The sequence below is a fragment of the Malaclemys terrapin genome, chromosome 25 (genome assembly GCF_027887155.1).
Source record: "Malaclemys terrapin pileata isolate rMalTer1 chromosome 25, rMalTer1.hap1, whole genome shotgun sequence".
Taxonomy (NCBI): Eukaryota; Metazoa; Chordata; order Testudines; family Emydidae; genus Malaclemys; species Malaclemys terrapin.
The window spans coordinates 12193237-12214659 of NC_071529.1; the positions used below are offsets into that span (position 1 = coordinate 12193237).

Genomic DNA, 21423 nt, shown 5'->3' on the forward strand with positions numbered 1-21423 from the left:
AGGCTCTTCCCAGTGGTGGCTGGCTGCAGCTTCGGGGGCTGAGATTCCAGATCCTCCCAGGGGTCAGCGTTCCCCTCCTGGCCCCCCCTCTCATAAGCACCAGCCGCGAGTCCCATCCCTCCGCCGGGGGGGGTGTGATTGTGTTTGTCCTTGTGCTTCTCAGTGTGGTGGAGTGGGGCTGGCGCGGTGGGTGCATCCTCTCCCCCACCCCCCCTTTAACCTGCTTGTGAGACATTGCAGATTAACACACGGTCCCCCCGCGGCCCTCGCCTGTGCATTCCTTGGGGCTTGCCCCTCCTCCGGCGCAGCGAGAGACCTGGGCTTGGGCTCGGAGCAGGCAGCCCGTGGGCAATACTGAGCCGCGTTGGCCCTTCGCCGCACACGGCCCCGGGGGTCCCTGGCTGCTGGGAATGGGCGTCGCTCCCTGACTTCAGATGGAGTTTCCACCACCAGGGATCTGCCAGTGGTCCCCCTGCTAAAAATCTCCCTGCTGTAGTATGGGGGGCGGGCATCGCCCCTGATGGCTGCTCCCAGCTGTAGGAGACCCCTTCTTTAGCGCCAGCGGTAGGAGCTTGTGCCTTGGCCCTGCAGGCCGTGAGTCTGAACCGCACGGATTGTCGGTGATACGTGTGTGGCCGCGGGGATCGGTGCAAAGGGGCTCTAGTGTAAATGGGGATCGGGCCCCTCTGGGTCTAAGCCGAGCTCAGTGGACACGTCCCCAGCATCAGAGGGGAGAGCTCCCCCCTGTTTGCACTGGGGCGCGTGAGCGCTGCATAACCCGGCCTGGGGCCTCCCCATCCCCAGGGGAAAGCCCAGGTGCCAGCGGAGTAACTCGTCCTGTGTTCTCCCACTGTCCCCTTTCCCCCCGTCCGTCCGTCCGTCCTGGGCTCGTGGCTCCAGTCCGTCAGCGCCACTGGCAGCACCCGTCCGGCTGCTGGGTGGGTGCAGGGGGCTCCGGCGACTGGGTGTTTCCCAGCTGGGCCTGGGTCTTTTTTTCTCGTTTCCTTTTCTTTCCCCCGTGGCGGTGGCTCGTTCTTTTCCCCCGTGCTGCGATTAACCCAGCGGTTGTGTGACCGGGGCGCGCGGGTCGCACACAAATGGACAGAGGGACCCAGAGATCATTGTAGGCTGTCCTCCTGGAAGCTCCTCCCGTGAGATCCCCAGAACGCTCCCCCTCCTCCCCTCCAGTCTGGGGGCAGCCGCTGCCTTGAGGCGCATGAGCCTCCACGGCTTGGCCGGCCGGAGCTGGGTGAAAATTTGTGGTTGAAACTTTTTTTCTGGCATCGGCAGCACCAGAACATTGGACAAATTCGCGTCAGTTTTGCCAAATTGTTCATTTTGAGGGCGGAAAAATAAATCTGACGAATCCTTTCCATTTGTCCCTTCCAAATGAGTTTTTTCTTTAAATAAAATTTGAGGAAATTTTGAAAAAAAAAACAAAAACAAAAATGTTTAAAAATGGTCAGAAATCGAAACGTTTGGTCCGGCCCGAAACCAAGGGCTTTGGGGACTTTTTGCAAAGTGCCCCAAATTCCGCTGTTCTGGCGCCCCTCCCGACAGCTACACCTGGGCCTCGTTAATTTCCCAACCTGGGCGCCCCACTGCCAGTTGCTGGAGCAACGTGGATGCTGATCGTGCCGTTGATTAGAGCCACACGTGGAGGGAGAGCTTGGGGATGCCCTTGAGAAACGTCCCTCTGCTGCGATGCCCGCACGCCCCTAGCTCCCCCCCCCTCCGCTAGCAAAGACCTCCCCCGCCCACCCTAATCCCTGCTCTGTCTTTTGCGTTACAGATTCAACCAATAGCGGCTCTGCCAAATCGAAGGTGAGGACTCCCGTGTGAGGGACTCTCTGAAGTCTGGGGGGTGGTTCCTGTGTGTGCTAACATCTCCAGCTTTGCTGGGCCTCGGCCTCTGGCCCAGCGCAAGGGGCAGGAAACGCAGGGTGGAAATTCGGCGTTTTACCCATAAATCCTGTTGCTGTAAAAGCACAGAGCAGCTTGTGTGGCCCTTCCCACCTCAGTCCTGGGCCGTGCTGTCCTGTCCTCCCGAGAGCAGCCAGACGGGCGGGTTCGCGGGATTGCCAACTCTGTATGAGGAAGGGAGGTCCAGGGGTTTACTTGGGTCTGATGAGGCAGGAGAAAGCTTCAAGGTGACCTTCCAGGTCACAGGATGGTGGCATGGCCCAGTGGGTAGGACCCTGGCCTGAGAGTCAAAGACAACTGAGTTCTGTTCCTGGCTCGGCCTGTTGTGTGTCACTGCTCTCTCTCTGCCTCAGTTTCCCCTCTCCCCGTTGTCTATTTAGATTCTTTTGGGGAGGGAGGGTCTTGGCCAGTTTCTCCGAGCAGGTCTGCCCAGCCGGGCCCTGATCCTGATGAGGGGCTGTGCATGTCTCCGCAGTAGCCAGAAGTCGAACTCTGGGTCACTCGACGTATGTTTCATGCCGACCCGTGACATGGTTCCTAACAGGCCCCTTCCCGTGAGCTCTCCTTAGTGTCCGTCCTGGTGGTTCTGCTGGCTCCACGGGCTGGCTGGGACGTGGAGGAGTGGGAAGGCACGTGCAATCCTGTGCCCTGAGAGATGGCAGCCTCCATTTCCCCAGAATGCACTGCACCACTATGGGACAGTGGCCTAAATATTTCCCAGAATGCACCACAGCACGATTGGATGCCACCCCCGATTTTCCCAGAACTCACTGCTGCAGCAGGGCGGCTGTGGCCAGGTCGGTGGCCTGAGCGCTCGGTGTGAAGCTGCCTCGGGGGGCCGGGGAGGAGCCGTGAGCGGCAGGGACCGGGGCCGTGGCACTAAGCCAGGTGGTTGTCTCTCCAGCAGGGCTCGGGGGCGCCCCGGAAGGATCAGTACAACAAGGAGCTGCTCGCCATCTCCTTCATCGCCGCCGTCAACCGCAAGAGGAAGAAGCGGCGGGAGGCCAAGCGTTTGGGGAGCAGCACGGACGACGACTCGGAGCATGAAGCCACCAAGGGCGCCAGCAAAGGCAGAGCCGAGGAGGCCAGGGGTGGGGGTGCGGAGGAGGAAGAGGCCAAGGGGCCGGGGTGCGGCGTGGCCCCCGGAGAGCCAGGCCCAACGCGCGACGCCCTGAGCCGCCGAGCGAGCACAGAGGAGCAGGCGGGACCGAGGGAGCCAGCGCCGGACGCCCGGTCCATCGTCTCGGGCTATTCCACCCTGTCCACCATCGACCGCAGCCTGTGCTCGGAGGTGCAGTCGGTGGCCGAGAGCCGAGGTGACGAGGCAGACGACGAGCGCAGCGAATTCAGCCACGTGGAGACGGACACGGAGAGCAGCTTCCTGCTGGGGAGGGCGGGGCCGCACGCCGGGCCGGGGCCCGAGGCGGAGAGCGGCGAGAAGGAGAAACTCGCCCGGGCCTCCTTCAACTCCCACCGGCTCATCCAGTGCGACACGCTGGCCCGTAGGAAGCTGGCGCGGCCCCGTCCGGACAGCGAGTCGTCCACCAAGGGCAGCCAGGAGTCCCTGCAGCCCCCGGGGGCCGGTGGGGAGCCGTGGGGCAGCGGGGCCCCGGCCAGGCCCTCGCTGACGGAGCAGATCCGCCTGCGTCTGCGCGGCTCGGCCGACGACATGCTGGCCGTGCGCCTGCGCAAGCCCCACTCCCCGGAGACGCGGCGCAAGAAGAGCTCCTGGAGGCGCCATACGGTGGTGGTGCCCGGCGGCCTGAAGGACCTCAACTTCAACGAGTGGAAGGAGCAGCAGACGCCGGGCCAGGGACCCCCCGTGGGTCCCGAGCTCTGCCCCCCGGACACCGGCGCCTCCTGCAGGGACCTGCACAGAGACAACAAGGACTCGGGCCTCAGCAGCCTGGAGTCGACCAAGGCCAGGCCCTCCTCGGCCCTGAGCCACCAGGGCGGCGCCGGTGAGCAGCTGCACAGTAAGGGCCCGGAGGGGAACCCTGGCGACCGGGGCCCGGCTCCCACCCGCGCAGCTTCTTTCCGCTTCCACCATTGTCTCTAACCCCCGAGGCCTGTCTCTGCTTCCCCCCATCTCTCTCGCCCCCTGTGCTGCCGCTTGTGGAGAAGGCTGAAGTCCCCTCTCTGGGCGGTTCCCCATCCGCACAGAGGTTGGAGCGCCCCCTAGGGGCCAGCAGCCACTCGCCCGGTTTTTGCCGGCCTTGCCCCTTGAACGTCCCTTGGCCTTTCTCACGGGGCTCCCTAGGCTGCCGGAGACGCCCCCGGCCGCGCTGCCTGGCTGGCGCTCGGGCGCGGCGTTCGCTGAACGAGCCTCCCGTGGTTTGGGGATGTAATCGTGAGTCTGTTTGATTTGTCTTCCTTTTTAAGACTCCCCCACCCCTGACGTTGCCAGGCCAGGCCTGGGTGGGGGATTGTCCGCAGCTCGGAGCGTCCCGGCCTCGCCACAGAGCCGGGATCCCAGCCCTTTGGGTCCAGCCCGCAGCTGGGATGGGCGGGCACAGCGCACCCACAGGAAGCACTTGGCCTGAGACAGGCAACCCCTCCCCAGCCTCCTGGCCCCCCCAGCACATCTCCCTGCGTGGCTGCGGGGTCCCTGAGGCTGCCAGATCCGCTCCGCTGTCCCCCGGATGTCACGGGGGGAGCGTGCGTGGCTCTCGCTGCCCCCGCTTGGTGGGGGATCCCACGGTTCCTGCCAAGGGCTGCTCCCTGCTGACGCGGGGGGTTGGGGGCGGGGGAAGGATGCTCCGATTTCCATGAGACCGTTGCCAGCCCCCCGCTGCCAGCCCCCAAACCTCCCAGCAGGAGCTGGTGCCTCCGAAATCCTGCCCCAGCTCTGGCATCACATCACTGTGCCCCTCCCCCTGCCCCCTCGGCTCAGAGAAAGCGCCCCCTGGTGTGCAAGGAACTGCTGGGTGGCTTTGAACAGAGGGTCCCTGGCACCCCAGTCCCGCCCGCCCCCGAGAGGCCCCCCCTTTCCCAAGCCGGTTCTCCCACCCCGGGTCAGTCCAGGGTGAGCGAGGCGGCTGTGGAATGGAGACAGGAGGCCGCGCAGACACAGCGCCCGCACGTGGGCTTTGCTCAAGAGCGTGAGCGTTTTTCCGCTGGCTCGTAACACTGGCGTGTGCATGTGTATGTCTGTGTGTGTGCACGTGCGTGTGCACCAGTCGCCTGTGTGTGTGCATGTGTGCACCAGTTGCACATGTGTGTTCATGTACACCATTTGCACGTGTGTGTGTGCACGTGTGTGCTATGGCTGTGCCCCATGGAGCACGTGCCTGCGGTGCCCTTGTGTCCAGCCTGATTCAGTGTTGGGTAATTGGTAGATGTAGGTGTGGTGGCATCGTTGGCACCTGAGCAGGAGTGTGTGTGTGTTGGGGCCGTTGGCACGTGCTCAGTGACCACATGCCCGCTGGCACCAGGTGCGGGGTCCACTCGCGTGAATGCTGGGAAATGTCCCTCGTGCCAAGGGGCCCTTTGTTCCCTAGCCCCTCCCCTGTGCCAGGCCGTGCCAGGTCCTGCGCTCTGCCAGGGAGGAGGTGTTGTTGTTTGCTAGCCTCAAAGCCACAGGGGAAGAAGCAAGAGAAGGAGCAGGGGCCGGGGAAGCGTAGGAAGGGGGCCCAGGTCATGGCTGGTTCAGTGCTTCCAGTGTGGCAGGGAAACCCAGCCAGGGAAGCAGAGCTACGTGGGCCAGCCAGGAACATCCCGGGAGGAGGGAGGAATCCTGGCCCCATTGCAGTCGATAGCCCCACCGGCATCACTGGGGCCTGGAGTTGAGCCCTGAGCACTCGGCAGCTGCCCTTCCTCCCCGGACATGACCCTCAGCTGCTCTCTGCGGCCTGAGGCCTCCTGCCCCTGGACAGGCGGGTTCACACCCGCAGCTGAGCCGTGCAAAGCTCCCTGAGGTTAGGCCGCCCGGTGGGACTTGGGCACTCCCAGGGGGGTGGGGGGGGCGTCTTTGGCTGGGCAGCCCCCTGGCTAGCAGGTGGAGTGGGCAGCTGGGGACGTGAGCGTTAGGTGACACCCCCAGGCAGGTCGCAGCCCCTTTGAGAAGCGGGGCAGGGAGGGGGGTGTGAGCGAGCGGCGCGGGTGCGCACAGGACACACAAGTGGCACTGCAGAGAGCAGCCAGGCCCAAGGCCCGTGGCAGCGACGCTGGGAGAACTCACGGCTCACGGGATTGAGACTAGATCTGTCCTGGCCGCTGTCGAGTCAGGCCCTTGCTAGCAGCGCCGACCGGGGAAATGGCCCGGGGTAAACCCATAATGCCCATCGTGCCATCCGGCCCCGAGCCTGTTTCCAGCCGGGTTGTGGGCAGCCCAGTGTTAATGCTCCAGACCCGGTGCCGTGTGGCTGCAAACACAGCAGGGCCAGTGCCCCAGGCGGTTTAATCCTAGTCCCTGCCTTGCACAGCCCGGCTTTCAGCCCTACCAGCTCGCCTCCTCCCGGGCCCCCGCATGCCCAGGGACAGGCCTGGCGTGTTTGTGTCTCACAGCCCAGTTGGTTCCCAGCACTAACTGGCTGCCCCTTGCCCCGCACCTGGGTAGAGCAGATGCGGCCAGAGCACAGAGAGAACTGGGTTTGAATGCAGGGCTTGCCGGAGCCCGGAGCGTGCACACTTGCTCTGCATCGCCCTTGGGATGCACAAGGACTGGAGCATTCAAACCACTGCGACAGGAATGTGTCCACCCTGCAAACCTCCCCTCGCCCACCCCTGCTGGTTTCACCCAGGAACTCGTTTGTGTTTTGTTTTCCGTCACACCGCCAACGTCCCAGTGCTTGTGCCACCCACCCAGCTGGGGGCACCGGTCACGGCCTTGCGTCTCAAAGCGCTTTCGCAACCGATGCAGCCACCGTCGGGGCAGGCCGCAGCAGCTGTAACGGGTGCAGGGTTCGGGTTAAGGGAGCCAATGGGAACTGGCGAGGGTGCTGCGGGTAGGTGGGGCTAATCTTACACAAACTGGAATTTGGCTGGCCCTGGCAGCCTGTCTCTCGCTACAGACATAGTGCCGTGGAAGAGTTTTGAGTCCGTCGCACGCTGCATTTCTCAGCGTCAGGAGAGCCGACGCTGGCGTGAGCTCATTCGTCCCAGGTAACTGGAGCCAGGCAGCGTATTAATTCCATGCACAGAAAGTCCCACATTCTAGCAAGCAAACGTCTGTCGTCCTATGCAGTGGTTTATATTTTTCCTCTTGAAAATGGTAAACTGTGTTTTCGTGCTGCTAGACTGTGGCTCCCTTTTAGTTTGAAATTAAAACCATCCCTCCCCCCGCCAAATCCAATGCACCCGTCTCTGTGTTTAGAAAAAAGGCCAACTGCAGCCCCGTGCCAGGCGATTGTCTTACTGACCCAGGGTACTGTCTCTGCAGCGAGCAACCAGCTGTCCTCTACCGCGCTGGGGCTACAAAATAACGCCACGCCGCGTCTTCCGCTTCGAACTGCAGCCATTCCAATGAGAGGCCTTGGGAGGATTTTAAAAATAAAATTAAAACAAAAAAAAAAACCTTACTCCAGTTTCTGCATCGTTCTCATACTTTATGCAAATAATTGCTGTAAAGTTTTGTTGTTTTCCTTTTTTGTGTAAATAGCGTCTTGAAATGTGTAACATATTACAAAGAATTTATAAGGATTTTTTTAAGAAGTTTCGCTCATTTAAAAAAAAAAACCCCAGAAGAAAACCACCAAGTGCTGTAACAGTGTTGACTTTTTAAAACCTTCCTGCATGTGTCATGTTTTTCCTTGATGTGTTGTAAAAGGTCAGACATATATATGGAATATGCAAAACTAAAAAAAACCAACCCACCTGGTTTGGCCCTCGCCGCCGTACAGTTCTATATATTGGAAATAAACTGGCGTATTCAAGGAACAGACTTTCTGCTTTTATTGAATTGGTCCGTTGGCTTTTTAGCAACCGAACGTTCCTGCGTGGGCCAGGCAATTCCACCAGCAGGCGCTCGGGGGCGTATCTGACACCGTCCTCAGCAGCTGCCTGGGTTGGCGATGGGCGAGCTGGACCGTTGGATGGTGCATTACGGCAATTCCCATGCTAACACTCGTGGGCCTCGTGCACCTGCTTGACTCAGGGCCTTTGGACAATCCCACAGGGCTGGTAATGTGATGGTGTCTCAGTGAAATCTCGTGACGTGGGGAAAAGGGGCAGAGCTCGGGTGAATAGGGGACATGCACCCACAAAATAAACTCCACCCGTTTGGGCAAGACAATGCCAGGTCGGGGTTGATCAAGGTCCCGCACCTCATGTGACTGTCTCTGCGAAAAGGGGGCAGTGGGGGTGCAGCTGCTATCCCTGTGAGCATCGTTATCATTATTACTTGTCTTGCAGGATTACCCGGCAGCCCCAGTGCTGGAGCAGGGCCCCACAGCGCTAGGTGCTGTATAGACACTGAACACAAGGGCTGTGGGCTCGTTTGCACGGCCCCACTAGGCTCACGTTCGTACACTTGCACGCGAGCTGAGTAAATCCACCATACGGTGAACAGCTGGAGGGATTGGCTGAGTTGTAACTCGGGCGCTGTCGTGTAGATGCTTCTTAAAGCGATGGCCAAGTCCCCCCCCGCGTTGCTGTAGCAACGCCACCTCCCCAAGTGATGGGCGCTAGGGCAACAGGCATTTGTCCGACCGGGGGTTAGACCAGCACAGTATGGGGCTTGGGGGGCGGAGGGGTCAGGGGGATTTTAGATGTAGATGAGCCCACACGCTGCTGCTTCGCCCCGGCCCAATACCAGCCCTTTCGTGAGCCGGGGGCCCACACCTGCCTCAGCCTGTGCCCTAAAAACCTCCAAGGCCGGCCTTTGCCCCGTGACCCCCCCCCTTTCGACAATAAACATTACTCCAGGACCCCAGGAGGGGGGACTGAAGCCTGAGCCCCCGGTGGTGGTGCGGGGGGGGGCAAAGCCGAAGCCCAAGGGTTCAGTGCCAGGCAGGGGCCTGTAATCTGAGTCCCGACGCCAGTGGCGTATTAAGGTCTAGGCCTAGGCTGGCAAATTTGAGCACCCACGGAGAAGCTCCCCTGCTCCAGCTCGTCGCCACGTCCTGTTTCTCTCCCCTCCCTCCCAGCGCTTGTGCCGCGAAACAGCTGTTTCGCGGAGCAGGGAGGGAGGGGGGAAGAGGGGGAACATGGCGTGCTGGGGGAAGAGGCGGGGCCAGGATGGGGATTTGGGGAAGGGATCCAATAGGGGCGGAGTTGGGGGCGGGACTTTGGGGAAGGGGTTGGAATGGGAGCGGGAAAAGGGTGGAGTCGGGGCAAGGCGGCAATTATTTCAGGGCCTAGGGGCGGCAAAATCATTAATCCGCCACTGCCCGACGCCCAGGGCTAAAGCCTGCGGATGTCAGTCCTGGGCGGGCGTGCTCAGACTTCAGCTTCGGCCCCGGGCCCCAGCAAGTCTAAGCCAGCCCTGGCGCCCCCCCCCCCTCCCCCACCGCCCCGGTTTGACAACCGCTGCACTAAGGCCACTACCGCCGCTTGTTGAGGTGGTTTTATTAAGTCGAGCGGCTCCACTCCGGCACAGCTGGCAATGCGCTAGTGTAGCCCCGGCCTCAGTGGGGGACCCCAGCCTAGCGCTCTGCTCGCGCATGAACGCACACAGACCACGGCAATCCTACCTGAGCGCACACGTGGCACAAGGCTCAACCTAGCGCTGACCGCGCCAGCCTCCTAGGAAACCTGCACCCCTTCAAAAGCGGAGGCGGCAGTGCCATTCATTACCTTGCGAGACGCTAACAGTCATGGATTTAATGACTGCAGAGAGGTTACCGGGGCCCTTAGAATATGTTACCGACCCAGCCTAAACAAGCATAGACTCACAGGGACCGCAAGGGGCAGCTAGTCCAGTCCCCTGCACCCATAGCAGGACTAAGTGTTGTCTAAACCATCCCTGACAGGTGTGTGTCTAACCTGCGCTTTAAAATCTCCAATGATGGAGCGTCCACAACTTCCCCAGGCAATTTATTCCTAGGGAGGTTTTTGATCTGCTCCACCGTGTATTTAGCTGCGCCGGAGTACGGCTACCCTGCCGTTCTACACCGGCGCGCAGGCTGTAAAATGACAGTGCCGATGTTACTGGGCCTGGCCAAAGTGCGGGCGCCAGCCCAAGCCCGAATGTCGATACGGCACGTTTACAGCCCCGCAGTCCGAGTCCCAGGTGTGTAACTGCAGTGTAGACGTACCCCGAGCACCTTCTCGGCCCTGAAGACGAGGTGAAACCCTGTCTCACCGACAGACTTTGGGCCAGTAAAAGATGGTACCTCACCCACTGCGTTGCCAAGGCTAGTCAGCATATCAGCAGGGCTTGAGCGTGGAGCGTCCTGCTGGGCCAACTGGCTTCAGTTAAAACCCCAATTGAACTGGAGCTAGAGGTTGGGGTGCATATGTACAGGAAGGGGAGTAACAAAGACTGCAGCATCTCGGCCCTCTCAGGAAGGCTTGCCCCAGGCCCATGGTTGGGTGGTTGGTTAAGAGGCAGTAACAAAAGACAAATCTTAAAGGGAAGAAGTGCTATAGAGAAAAAAAAAAGGTGTTTTATTAAAGCCAGACACTCTGATAAAAAAGAAAATAAGAAAGGAAAGGCAAAAGAAAAAGCAACCCTTTGTCATTTGGAATTTTTCAAGTTACAACGATCACATTTCTCACAGAACTATCCATGGCATCCGTATAGTTTATACATAGACCTACGCTACAGACAGAAGCCGGAAAAAGATTTACAAAAACATACAGACTCCAGAACTGGCCTTTACAACCAGCTTTGTTTTGTTTTGTATTTTTTTTTTCAAAACAGTTCACAATAAAATTCATGCGAGAGAGAGAGACACACACGACATTGTAGAAACCCCGAAAACAGCATCTAAAGTTTTCTTTTTTTGTCCTTTTAAAATTTTTAACCAACATACAGTCTCAGACGACAAAAGCAAGGTGTGGCATGCAGCAACGGCTCCAGAGAGACATGCATAACTTGGGTGGTGCCTTTTTTAGGTTTTTTTTTTTAATTTTTATTTTTATTTAAAAGTCAGAATAAAGTGGGTTTATTTTTAAGTCAACACGCTGTTATTGGTGGTCTCACACACAAGTTGAGTGATGCCATGAAAATGACACACACACACACACACACGCACGCATAGAAAACTAGTTGGCTTAACCATGGCGGGGCTGGGGGTAGGAAATGAAGCCAACAGAAATTAACCAAAACAAAATGCCCAGTAATTCCCTTCAAAGCCACAGACGAGTGTGGAAAATCACCTCCCGGTAGCTAAAAGGCAGCCCCACGACACTATTAGTCACGGCCATCGTGCGAGGGGAAAGCCGTCGCAACACACAGGAGACTGCAGCTGTAAACGTGCACCTTTGCGGCAGCTGTTCACAGGCGCCCAAGTCACCTTAAAAGCCGCAGGGCGTTACGCACCTGGGCCTACGTGCCTAGCGAAGCATTTTCAAAAGCCCATTGATTTCTTTTTCTCTTGCCTAAGCCCCAGAACCTGAACTGTGTTTAGCTGCTGAACGCCTACTGACGCCAATGGGAGTTAGGTGCGTACGTACCATGGAAGAGCGGGGCCTTAGGTGCTTTTGACCCTGTTACCCTATTTGTGCCTTTGAAAACAAAAATCTGCCCCCCACCCACCCACCCCCTCCCACAAGCAGGCCGCAGCATTTTTTGCTAATTTAGTGACACAGCGGCCTGCCCCCGCGAGCCCGTTCCAGCCGGCGTGAGGCCAGGTTGAAATCAAGTTAAGCACGTCCAGGTGAGGCCGAAGGCAGGGTGAGTGGCTGGCAGTGGTTTACCTGACTGGGTTTTAAAAACACCTTCCCCTCCAGTGGGGGGGGAGCACTGTGTGTGGGGGGGCTAGCCCTTAGCTACAGGGGTGAGGCTATGCCAGCGTTTCTATTATAAGCCTCCCCACCCTTCCTACTCACACGCCGGCAGGAGCAAGACCGTGACGCACTGGCCCACAGCAGCATCGACCTGTCCAGCCCCTACCTTGAGGCACGGGGGGGGGGGGGGGGGGGTGTGTCTTCCCCCCATGGGAGCTGGAAGGCCTTCACCAGGGCATCTGGCCATCCTTAATACTGGGTGCTCTGCCCTCAGCACTCCCCCTCTGAGCTGGGCACACCCCCATCCCGGCAGGGCCTGGTGGGTGGGCACCCATCACTCACTAGCGGCCATGAGACAAGCCATGACACTGCCACCTCCTGGCCTTTGCAGGGATGGTCTTTCTTTGGCCTGGCCCTAGGCAGGCTGTGGAAGTGGGTTCAGGGGACCAGTGGGACGGTGCCTGGGGGGAGGGGAGCCAGGGGCGCAATCAGAAGCCACAGCTTTGCTACAATGGTTCACTTTGGTACTGAAAATTTTTTTATTTTATTTTTTTAAATGAACGCTTCACCGTCTGTCTCTTGAGCCTGGCTCCGGCTCGGCCCGAAAGGCCACACCTGAGCATTTGCCCCACTGTGTGAAGCCAAGCCAAGCCGAGCCGTCTGGCTCCAGCCAGGGGCACAGGGCCACGGGCTCGGAGAGGGGTGTCGGACTTCTAGGGGCTGAGGCTGGCCCTGGGGTGGGGAAGGGCTCGGACAATGCCGGGCAAGGGGGAAATAATCTAGACATAAACCCAGCACTTTCTTGAAGAGCTGGGACAGCTCCTTCTCCTCCCTGCCCAGCAGGTGGCGCTACGTCCCCCACTAAACTCCGCCTCTTGTTCTTCCTTTTATCTGGCTCCTCCCCGGGGGAAAAAACGACCCATCAGCCCAGTGTGTGCCTGACTCTGCCTATAGCTTGTGACCCCCACCGCTTAAAAATTGCTACAGTGGAGCTGGGACAAGTGTAACCGGCTTGGTGCTCTGTTCTCCCCCCGCCCCGCCCTGCCCCTGCCGCCGCGGGCAAGAAGTCTGCTTCAGCCCCAAGACTTGGGCTTTAAAGGTCATACTTTACAATCCAGGGGTCACAGGTTCAATCCCTGCTACCGACAACCGGTCCTGGTGCTTGGTGTCCCACACAGGCACCAGTGGCTCCCTCCACATGCATACCAGCCTCTCCCACCATGCACACCAAATGTCAGAAGGGGGGAGGAGAGACAGGCAACAGGGAGGGGTCTAGGAAAAGCATGGAAACAGGACGGTAAGCTGAGTGTTAGCGTTAAAGCTGCGTTTCTAAAGCAACAATTTCACCAGGGAAGAAGAGCCACCCCCTCATATACCAGCCGTGAAGAGAGTTCTTTTATTTCTTCTGTTTTTAAATATTTATATATATATTTATATTACGTATATTATATATATATAATATGTAAATATATTTTTAAAACAATATAAAATGTTAAGACACTTCACTTAAATGTAAAGAGTTGCTTTTTGCAATCCAAAGAAATTGCATTATGGTTCTTTTCTTTTTTTTTTCTTTTCTCTTTGTTATTCAAAAAAAGGCTCGTTCTTTTCGTACAAAAATGATCGCTATACAAAAAAGAAAGAAAGGAAAAAAAGAAAAGAAAAAGAGAAGGAACTGAAAACGGAGGACGAACTAGGCAACGAAAGAAGTGATTCGATTTCGTACTCTGGTTGCACATGATCCGCACTCTACAATATAGCATTTTGGATATTCACACCCACACACACAGCTCGCATAGATCCCCCTAGATATAATCTGTGCTTACATTTTGTTTGTCCAGTGACTGGCCATTCCCCCCACCCACCCCACACACACGCACATGTATGTATTGTACTTTAACAAACCTCTTCCGTACCTATCTGAGTCCAGGACACGTGCCCCTCTTTTGTGCCCATTCTCCGTGGCTCCAGACTGAGCCCAAGAGACCCAGCATTGGCCACTGGAACCTGTGGCTCGTCTACTAATCTCATTCCCCATTTCCCTCCCTCGGGTTCCTCTAACGAGCCCTAGCCCTTTGCCCTGCTATGCAGTGTATTTGTCACAGCCACGTGCAAGGGCAGCTCCTCACCTATTTGTACTTTGCATTCCTTCCCCCCGCTCACCTCCTGGGTGTTACAGCCCCCTGGGGGCGCTGCTACTGGTGCAAACCAGCCACTAGCCCCTGGTGTGTTCCCTGTGGCCCTGCCTGACCAGAGCTGATTGCTATAGGTTTCAGAGGGCCCGGTAGGGGACTGCCACCCCCGCCCCCAACCTCAGCCCAAGGCGAGGCCCCGTTATGCCAGACTCCCACTTACCAATGAGTCCATGCAGAGGCCAGGACACGGAACAGGAGCATTAAACTCCAAGAGCATTCGCAGCCTCCGCATGGACACCCCCATCTGGGCACACAGTATATTGCTTAGTACCGTGGCATTCACCCTTTGCCGGTGCAGGACAATATGGAAGGGCAGGGCGGTTACAAGCCATGACCCTTGCTGGGGTCATGCTCCTTCTGCCCCAGTCGAGATCCAGGGCTTACAACCTCACCCTTCCCGCCTGCGTTCCTCTGCCTTTCCCAATCCCATTCCACTCCCCTCCCACGTCCCTCAGTCCAACATGATCGGCCCCTTCTGTGCCACCCAGCCCCTGGCCTCACCGTTCAGCATCACCCCTCTGCTCCATGCAGCCCTGGGCTGCCTCCGGCAGTTTCTCTCTCTCCCTACAGGAAGGAACTGACCAAACCTTTAAAGTGCTACATTATGAAACTAAGATTACGGGAAACCTGACTCCTTCAGGAACCGGCCCCGTCTCATTCCAATTTCTCTACCCGTTTCAGCCACATCTCTTGGAGTAACATTCTGCCTCCCTGCCACTGACATGCCCCGACCTTTGGTCTTTCCCTTTGCGAAGCACTAGGCAATCTCGCCGACTAAACCCACTCAGGTGTTTCCCTTGGAAACCCTTGGAAGAAAGAGACAGTGAAGCTAACGCAAACACTGACCCGCTGGCTTCTTGCAAGATGAGCCCTGGTGGCCTTCAATACAGCACTGACCTTTCAGCAAGTCAACAATCAAAAGCCCAACGGAAAAGCTGCACACACAGGCCCCAAAGTCAAAACACCACTGACCCATGAAGACTTGGCTAGAAGACTGTAGCACAGTTTCCTACAGGATTAATCACAGTTACAGCTGTTTAAAAACTTTAAGGAAAGAAAAACGGAGTGGCAGCCGCATTAACAGTCAGATCTGAGGGTTTCTGAGGCGTCTTCAGAAGCCGCTTCCCCCCCACACCCTTCCTCCCCCCGTCAACGGCCTTCTGCTTTTGTTCTGGTCCCCCTTGAACAAGGCATGGCAGGTTCTGGCGCTGTGCACTGTCCTCGTTGCTTGAAGCTCGTAGAACGGGCGGAGTGAAGTTCTTAGCGCTCTTAAATAAACAAAAAATGCCAGGGTGGAAAAAAGGTGTCGAGAGGGGAGAAAAAAAAAAACCACCAACAAAAAGAACAACAACAACAAAAAAAGAGAGGAAGAAACAGAAAGTGGCAGGTCGGCCATATTGGAGCAGGAAGTGGACATGTAGGTCGGCCATATTGGAGGAGGAAGTGAGACAGGAGGGCGGCCATAGTGGAGCAGGACAATTAAAATAAAAAGCTAGAGGGACATCTGGTGACCTTTGAAGTTGCCTCAAGAAGACAGTCCAAGGGAGGAGTGTAGGGAAGAGAGAAGCCAGGCCCCAGTAAGGAGGAAAACAGTTGAATGAGAAGTTGGCAAGGAGCGTTAGAATGAAATGGATGAGTTCCTGGCCCCAAAGGAAGTCAACACAGGGATGGATGTTCTGCCAGGAGTATTTTTTTCTGAGACTGGACTGGAAGTCTCACTCAGCCCACTAGCCTCTTTAGATGATCTAGCGGCCTAGAAAGAAAAGCAAGATTCAAGGAGGAGGAGGAAGGGCGGGGGAATCAAACAGTTTTGTTTTTTTAAAAAAAGGAATTTGTTCAGAAGCAGCATTGATTTAGGCCTGAGGTCGAGCAGCTGGGAAAAGGTCCACACCACAAACAGAGCACGAGATGATCTGGTTCCACGGGTTACTGGATGAGGGAAGGAGCATCACCAAGAGGAGAAGGCGAGCGAGAGACAGAGAGAGACAGACAGACAGACGGACGGACACACACGCACACATAGAGGCAGGCAGGCAGAGGGAGACAGGAGAGAAAGGTCGGGGTGGGGGGAACAAGAATTGAAATGTTAGACTGGGCATGCACAGCGTGTTAGAACAATGACTATATTCAAGTTAGTTGCATCACAGCTGTGTGGGGGAAGGCGGGATTTCCAGGGCGGGGTGAGGAGTGGGGAGGTCGCTGCAGAGGTGCTGTTTATCAGAGCTGTCCCACAGGTGCAAAAGAAAGGGACAGTCGTTCACAGACGCATCTGAACCCTGGGGAGTGTCGCTTGGCTGGGGAGGGTGGCGGGGAGCGTTCAGTGACTTGTGTTGAAATCTAGCAGCTTCAGAAGCCACGGGTGGTGGGGGAAAGGGGTAGGTCCTCCAAAACGTGACTCTGCCGTCCCCGCCCAAGCTGGGTTAGCCTAAGCGTGGGGAACAAGGACAGCACCCCAAAACTTTATGAAGCATTTAAATAGAATAGTCCATGTTGCCCAAGCAAAGCTTCTGGTGAGGGACACCTGGGACTGACTGAGCAGACGCGAAGGGTCTCGGCAGCTGTATGTAACCTGCTAGGAAAGGGGCAAACCCACAGGTTCTCTTACAAGACCTTCCCACCCCCCCGAGTCCATAGATGGAAGGGGATAGAGGTCTGCTGTGCAGCGGGCTAGAACAGCTGGCCCCTACCTGCAGAGAAGGGCCACTATGAGGAAGGCATGAGGCAAGCCTAAGGGTGCAATCCCAAAGGCCACTGAAGGCAATGGAAAGCTTCCCTTTGACCACAGCAGGCTTTGGGGCAGGTGCTGGCAGAGCAAAGTGGGGCTTCACAAAGCATGTGAATCTCGAGGCGGTGGAGGAATGGACTTGGGGAGCCACCGAGGGATGAGAGGGACGGGGTGGGGGGTGGAAATCAGGATAGGGCAAGGCCAGGCTGGGTCTCTGCAAAGCCGTCCCCATGGTGCGATGCATCGTGCACGGCCTGGCCTCTGGACGGCACCCTGGACATTTTCCAAGCCGCCTAGATGACCTGGGTGCCAAACTCCCAGTAATTTGTGGGACCCTATAATGGGATTTTTCCAAAGTCAAAGGGACTTGTGCGCCTAGCTCATTTAGACACCCTGCTCCAAAACCCTTCAGCTAGCGTTTCTCAACGGTTTTTCAGCTTAACGGCCCCTTTATACTAAATCAACAATTTTTGCAACTATAAAAGAGTTTAAAAAAACACCCCTGTGTCCATGCTAACGGTGCTACGCGACTGGCCACTATTTGCGTGTGCGTGGTGAGAGGTTGCCAGGGAACACAACCCGCAAGCGTGGCGTGGGAGAGCAAGATTTTCTTTGCTCTAGCCTGTAATAAAATGAGCAATGTCTTAGGACACCCCCGTTCCCCCTCGTGCTTTTTTGTGATTCCCTGGGAGGCTCTTGACCTGCCGGTGGAGAAACACTGCCTTAGACGGTTCCCTAAATCACAGCCTTGAGACCCTAGATTGGCCAAGGCATGAGGATATGTACGTGAGGGCACACTCCTGGGAAATGGAAGAGACGGTCTAAGAGGGCTTAGGCATCTATGGCCCTTGGTATTTTCTAGCATCTAGAGAGGACAGAAGAACATAAGAGCGGCCACAATAGGTCAGACCGATGGTCCATCTAGCCCAGCATCCTGTCATCAGACGGTGGCCAGTACCAGAGGCCTGGTGCCAGGGCATGATGGCTTCCCTGCGAGCTACTCTGGTCTGCAGCGGGGTGATGGGGTGGGTCTAGGTGAATTGCCTCAGCGGAGTTACCTGTCTGTTCTCATACCTAGGGAGGATCCCCCCCACCCCCGTGCCCCAGCTGCAGCTCCAGACTGGTCCTTTTGAGTGCTGTATGCCCAGCAAAATTCCCCAGACCTGGCACAAATGAGTCTGTATGCCCATGGACCGGCAAAGGGAAATCAGCCCCCCAATCGTCGTCATGAGAATGGAACACACGAAGGGATTTGGTATATTGGGGAAAGGGGGGGGGAAGACACCACTGCTTGTCATGGGCCAGTGTAATGCTGCAAGATTGAATGGTGGGGGGGTGGAGGGCAGGGAGTCCGGCCATGCCCAGACACCCCCACCGTGCGGAAGGAGCTGAACAGCACCATGGCGGGCTGGGGGCTGCCTCTCGCCGGGGAGCCGGCTGTGCTGGAGGCCTCTCCCGGGAACTGACAAACAGCACCTGTGCTGGGCTCTAGGCGCACGGACGCCGGTTAGCACTGGGGGAGGGGTGAGTGGGGAACGTGCAAAGGGAGCAGCTTGGATCCTTTCGGGGACGGGTCCAGTTTGCTCACGCGACGTGGCTCAAAACCCAGCGTGGCCAGGGGAGGGGGGGAACCCGCCCTTGAACCCACTGGGCTTTGTTACACCCCAATGAGCAAAATTCCGGATTTTTCAGTAGGATCGGGGGAGGGGTTGAAACACAGACTCTGGGTGGGAGCGGATGGGACATCGGACAAGCCATCCCCAAGGTGCTGTCGCTCAGCGGGGACAGGGGGCTAGGGCTGACCACTGGTGCTGGGGGCAATCTGGCAAAGAAGGGGGGGGGAGCGAGGAGGGGATCGGGGTGTCAGTCGGGGAGGGGAAGGAGGGGAGGTTTAAGGGCTAGAAACTGGCTTTTGTTACCTTGCCTTGTGGCCTCAGAAAGTTGGACAGCCACTGTGAGCACTGTTAGCGTCGGCAAGAACAACAGAAGCAAGTGAACCCAGCTGCACGCTCAATGCTACCGCGGACAAGCCCACGTGGAACGGGGATTGGGGAGGCACCCGGGGGTGGGGGGGTCTACTCCAAATCTTCATCCACCTGCCCTACAATCTCCCGGCGCCCACCGTCTCGCGTGTCTCCCTCGGAAAGAACATGGTCCCAGAGCTGCTGCGGAGGTCGGAGCCATGAAGGCCCCCCCACCCCACTGCAGGGCCATGAATGGGCCCATCTTGGGGGCTAGTGTGTATTGGGGGAGCCCACAGTGCGCTGGGCAAAGATGCATGGGGAGCGGGATATCTGGAGGGGGCCGGAGAAGGGAGGGAGACAGCCCCCCCCCCCCAAGCATCCATTGGGATCTTGCTAATAGAGAGCACTGGGCGTGGCTAATGTTTGTGGGCGGAGTCTGGCCTGGGCATCAACGGGCTACCGATTCCTTGCCGAGCTCCATGTCAAACTGCTCTGAGGTCGGACTCTGAAAACAGCCGAGCAACCAAACACCTCGTTCCACAGGAGAATCTCCCCAGCATGAACGTTAGCTCCACACCCCACGGTCCCCGGCCATAAATGGCCGCTCCTCTCCCCAGTAGAGAGCTACATGCACCAGGAGACACCAGAGGAGAGCACCTCCTGTGGACACAGACTGGGCCCACCCGGCATGGCTTTGTGGATCCAACAGCAGATTGAGGGACCCACAAGATCACTTTGTGGGGAGCACAGGGGGAGGGGAGGGGGGTTACCCAGTTGCAATCGCGAGCACAATGGGCTCTGAAGGGACTTCAGGCCTGTCTAGGATCTAAGGTCAAAGTGATCACTGTCTCTCCTTCTTAGAAAAGGGTGACGGATAGGCACGGCCCTCCTGAACCGATGGGAGGAGGGTGGAAATGGAGCTGGGGTGGGGAGCTCGGGGGAAGAGGCGAATCCTACTTCAACTCTCACACCACGTGTGCCATGAGTTTGCTGGTCTCAGCTCGGTGCCCAGTGTAGTGCTGTGGAAGCCGTCGTGTTGGGGGCAGCAGAGCTGATTGTACATCTCGCCTCCCCCAGGTACACAGATACAAGTGAGGAGGGAGCTGGCAGGGTCCGGGAGGACAAAAGGCAGCAAGAGAAAACGTGTGCTGTCCGATCACACAGCCTCTCGGGCAAGTTTATCCCCCCCTCCCCTGCAGACATGCCAAGAAAAGCAGGGCTCCTAACCAGTCTGTGTCCCCCCCTGCAGCTGCTCTAGAGATAAACTACCTGCTGTTGTCCTTGGATCCTCATGTATTCCATTCTCTGCTTGATGTGTTTGCTTTTGTCCGGGCTTCCCTGCTGGTTCTGCTTCAGCCTGGAGGCCGGATTCACCATCTTCATGGCTGGAATGGAAACCCCGCCGCTCTGTTGAGACACACAGGGATGGGGGTTAAATCCCACAGACACATGAGCCAACCACCAGCCGCCTCCGGTTCCGGGCGTGGGAGGCGGCTGGTGGGGGCCGGCCAGCGGCATTGCTGGCCTTGCTTCCCGGGCGAAGATCTCGTAGTGGGTGAGATCCAGAGGCCCCGTGTGATGCCAAGGCCCCGCTGAAGCCCACAGGGGTGAGATTTTCATCAGCGCTCCGCACCGACCTGCCCCGCATTGAAATCGGTCCCTCAATTGGAGCAGACTTGGGGTGGCTCTATGTTTTTTGCCGCCCCAAGCACGGCAGTCAGGCGGCCTTCGCAGATTCAGCGGCGTTTCTGCAGGTGATCTGCCGGTCCCGCGCCTTCAGCGTACCCGCTGCCGAATTGCCACCGAAGCCGCGGGACCGGCGGACCTCCCGCAGGCATGCTGCTGAAGGCTGCCTGACTGCCACCCTCACGGCCAGCGGCACGCCGCCCCCCACAGCTTGCCGCCCCAGGCACGTGCTTGCTGCGTTGGTGCCTGGAGCCGCCCCGCCAACGTTACGGCCTAGATCCTCAAAAGGTATTTAGGCCCCTAACTGCTATTGATTAGGGGCCTAAACCCCTTTGAGGATCCAGGCCCACGCCCTTTAGAAAAGCTCATCCTTAAGAGGAATGAGTGGTAAACGCAGACTTTCTGGGCAGGGGCTGGCACCCACTTTAAGTCTCCTACAGTGGCAGTTCATTGGGCCCGCGAGCGTAACCGAACCTGCGTTTGCTGCTTTTCACTAGTAGGTTCCTCCCCCCGACCCCAAGCTCCTGGAGGCGTTTCCGGCACAGCAAGACCCTCGCCAGGAGAACCTTGCTTTGATACAGCCCGGCTGTTAGCAGTTCCAGCCTTGCCCGTTTTTGCCATTTCAAAGTCACGTGAGCTTTGGTCAGTTCCCCGGCTCTGAGCATGAGGAGAAGATCTGGGCTTTCGGTTTGAAACAACAGGAAGCACCAGGCAGCAGGGGCTGCAGATTGATGTCTGAGATCGTGACCCCCCCCCCCCACAGCGGGAGCCTAAAGGCTCAAAAGCCACAAGGCAAAGACAAAGAACCTCAAATGTATCTTTAAAAAAAATCCAACTATTTTGGTGGGCCCGACTCATGATTTGTGAACCTCGGGGGAAGGCCATGCTGGCAATGGGGCCCATCCCCATAGCCTCAGACCCAGGCAGTCCGGAACGTGTGGGAATTTCTGATCGGGAGCCAAACTTTGCTCATGGCCCCAGGTCTGTAACATGCAGCCAAACCCAAACCCTGGCTCTCCACACCCCCAAACTCTGGGGCAGAATGTGCCTTGGGGAGAGGGGTCACCCTAAACAGGAGGCAAAGGACAGAGATGTCCAA

At 57.6% G+C, this 21423-nt stretch overlaps 2 protein-coding genes across 16 annotated transcripts in view; one reads left to right on the forward strand and one right to left on the reverse strand.

The window, feature by feature from the left end:
- Positions 1 to 7800, forward strand: part of ARHGAP23 (Rho GTPase activating protein 23) — a 129164-nt gene extending 121364 nt beyond the window's left edge. For 4 of the 7 annotated variants that reach the window (XM_054014375.1, XM_054014374.1, XM_054014372.1 and 1 more), the window contains 2 exons: positions 1793 to 1824; positions 2828 to 7800. In XM_054014375.1, the coding sequence (XP_053870350.1) occupies positions 1793 to 1824; positions 2828 to 3982 (1187 nt within the window). In that variant the 3' untranslated portion in view covers positions 3983 to 7800. The remainder of the gene's footprint in view (positions 1 to 1792; positions 1825 to 2827) is intronic. The other 3 variants (XM_054014373.1, XM_054014378.1, XM_054014377.1) reach the window with 3 other exon arrangements.
- Positions 7801 to 11572: 3772 nt separating this feature from the next.
- SRCIN1 (SRC kinase signaling inhibitor 1) overlaps positions 11573 to 21423 on the reverse strand; it is a 186465-nt gene continuing 176614 nt past the window's right edge. For 6 of the 9 annotated variants that reach the window (XM_054014405.1, XM_054014406.1, XM_054014401.1 and 3 more), the window contains 2 exons: positions 19908 to 20045; positions 11573 to 15217 (listed from right to left, as the gene is read on the reverse strand). In XM_054014405.1, the coding sequence (XP_053870380.1) occupies positions 14996 to 15217; positions 19908 to 20045 (360 nt within the window). In that variant the 3' untranslated portion in view covers positions 11573 to 14995. Of the gene's footprint in view, positions 15879 to 19907; positions 20046 to 21423 lie in introns of all 9 variants that reach the window. The other 3 variants (XM_054014410.1, XM_054014402.1, XM_054014404.1) reach the window with 2 other exon arrangements.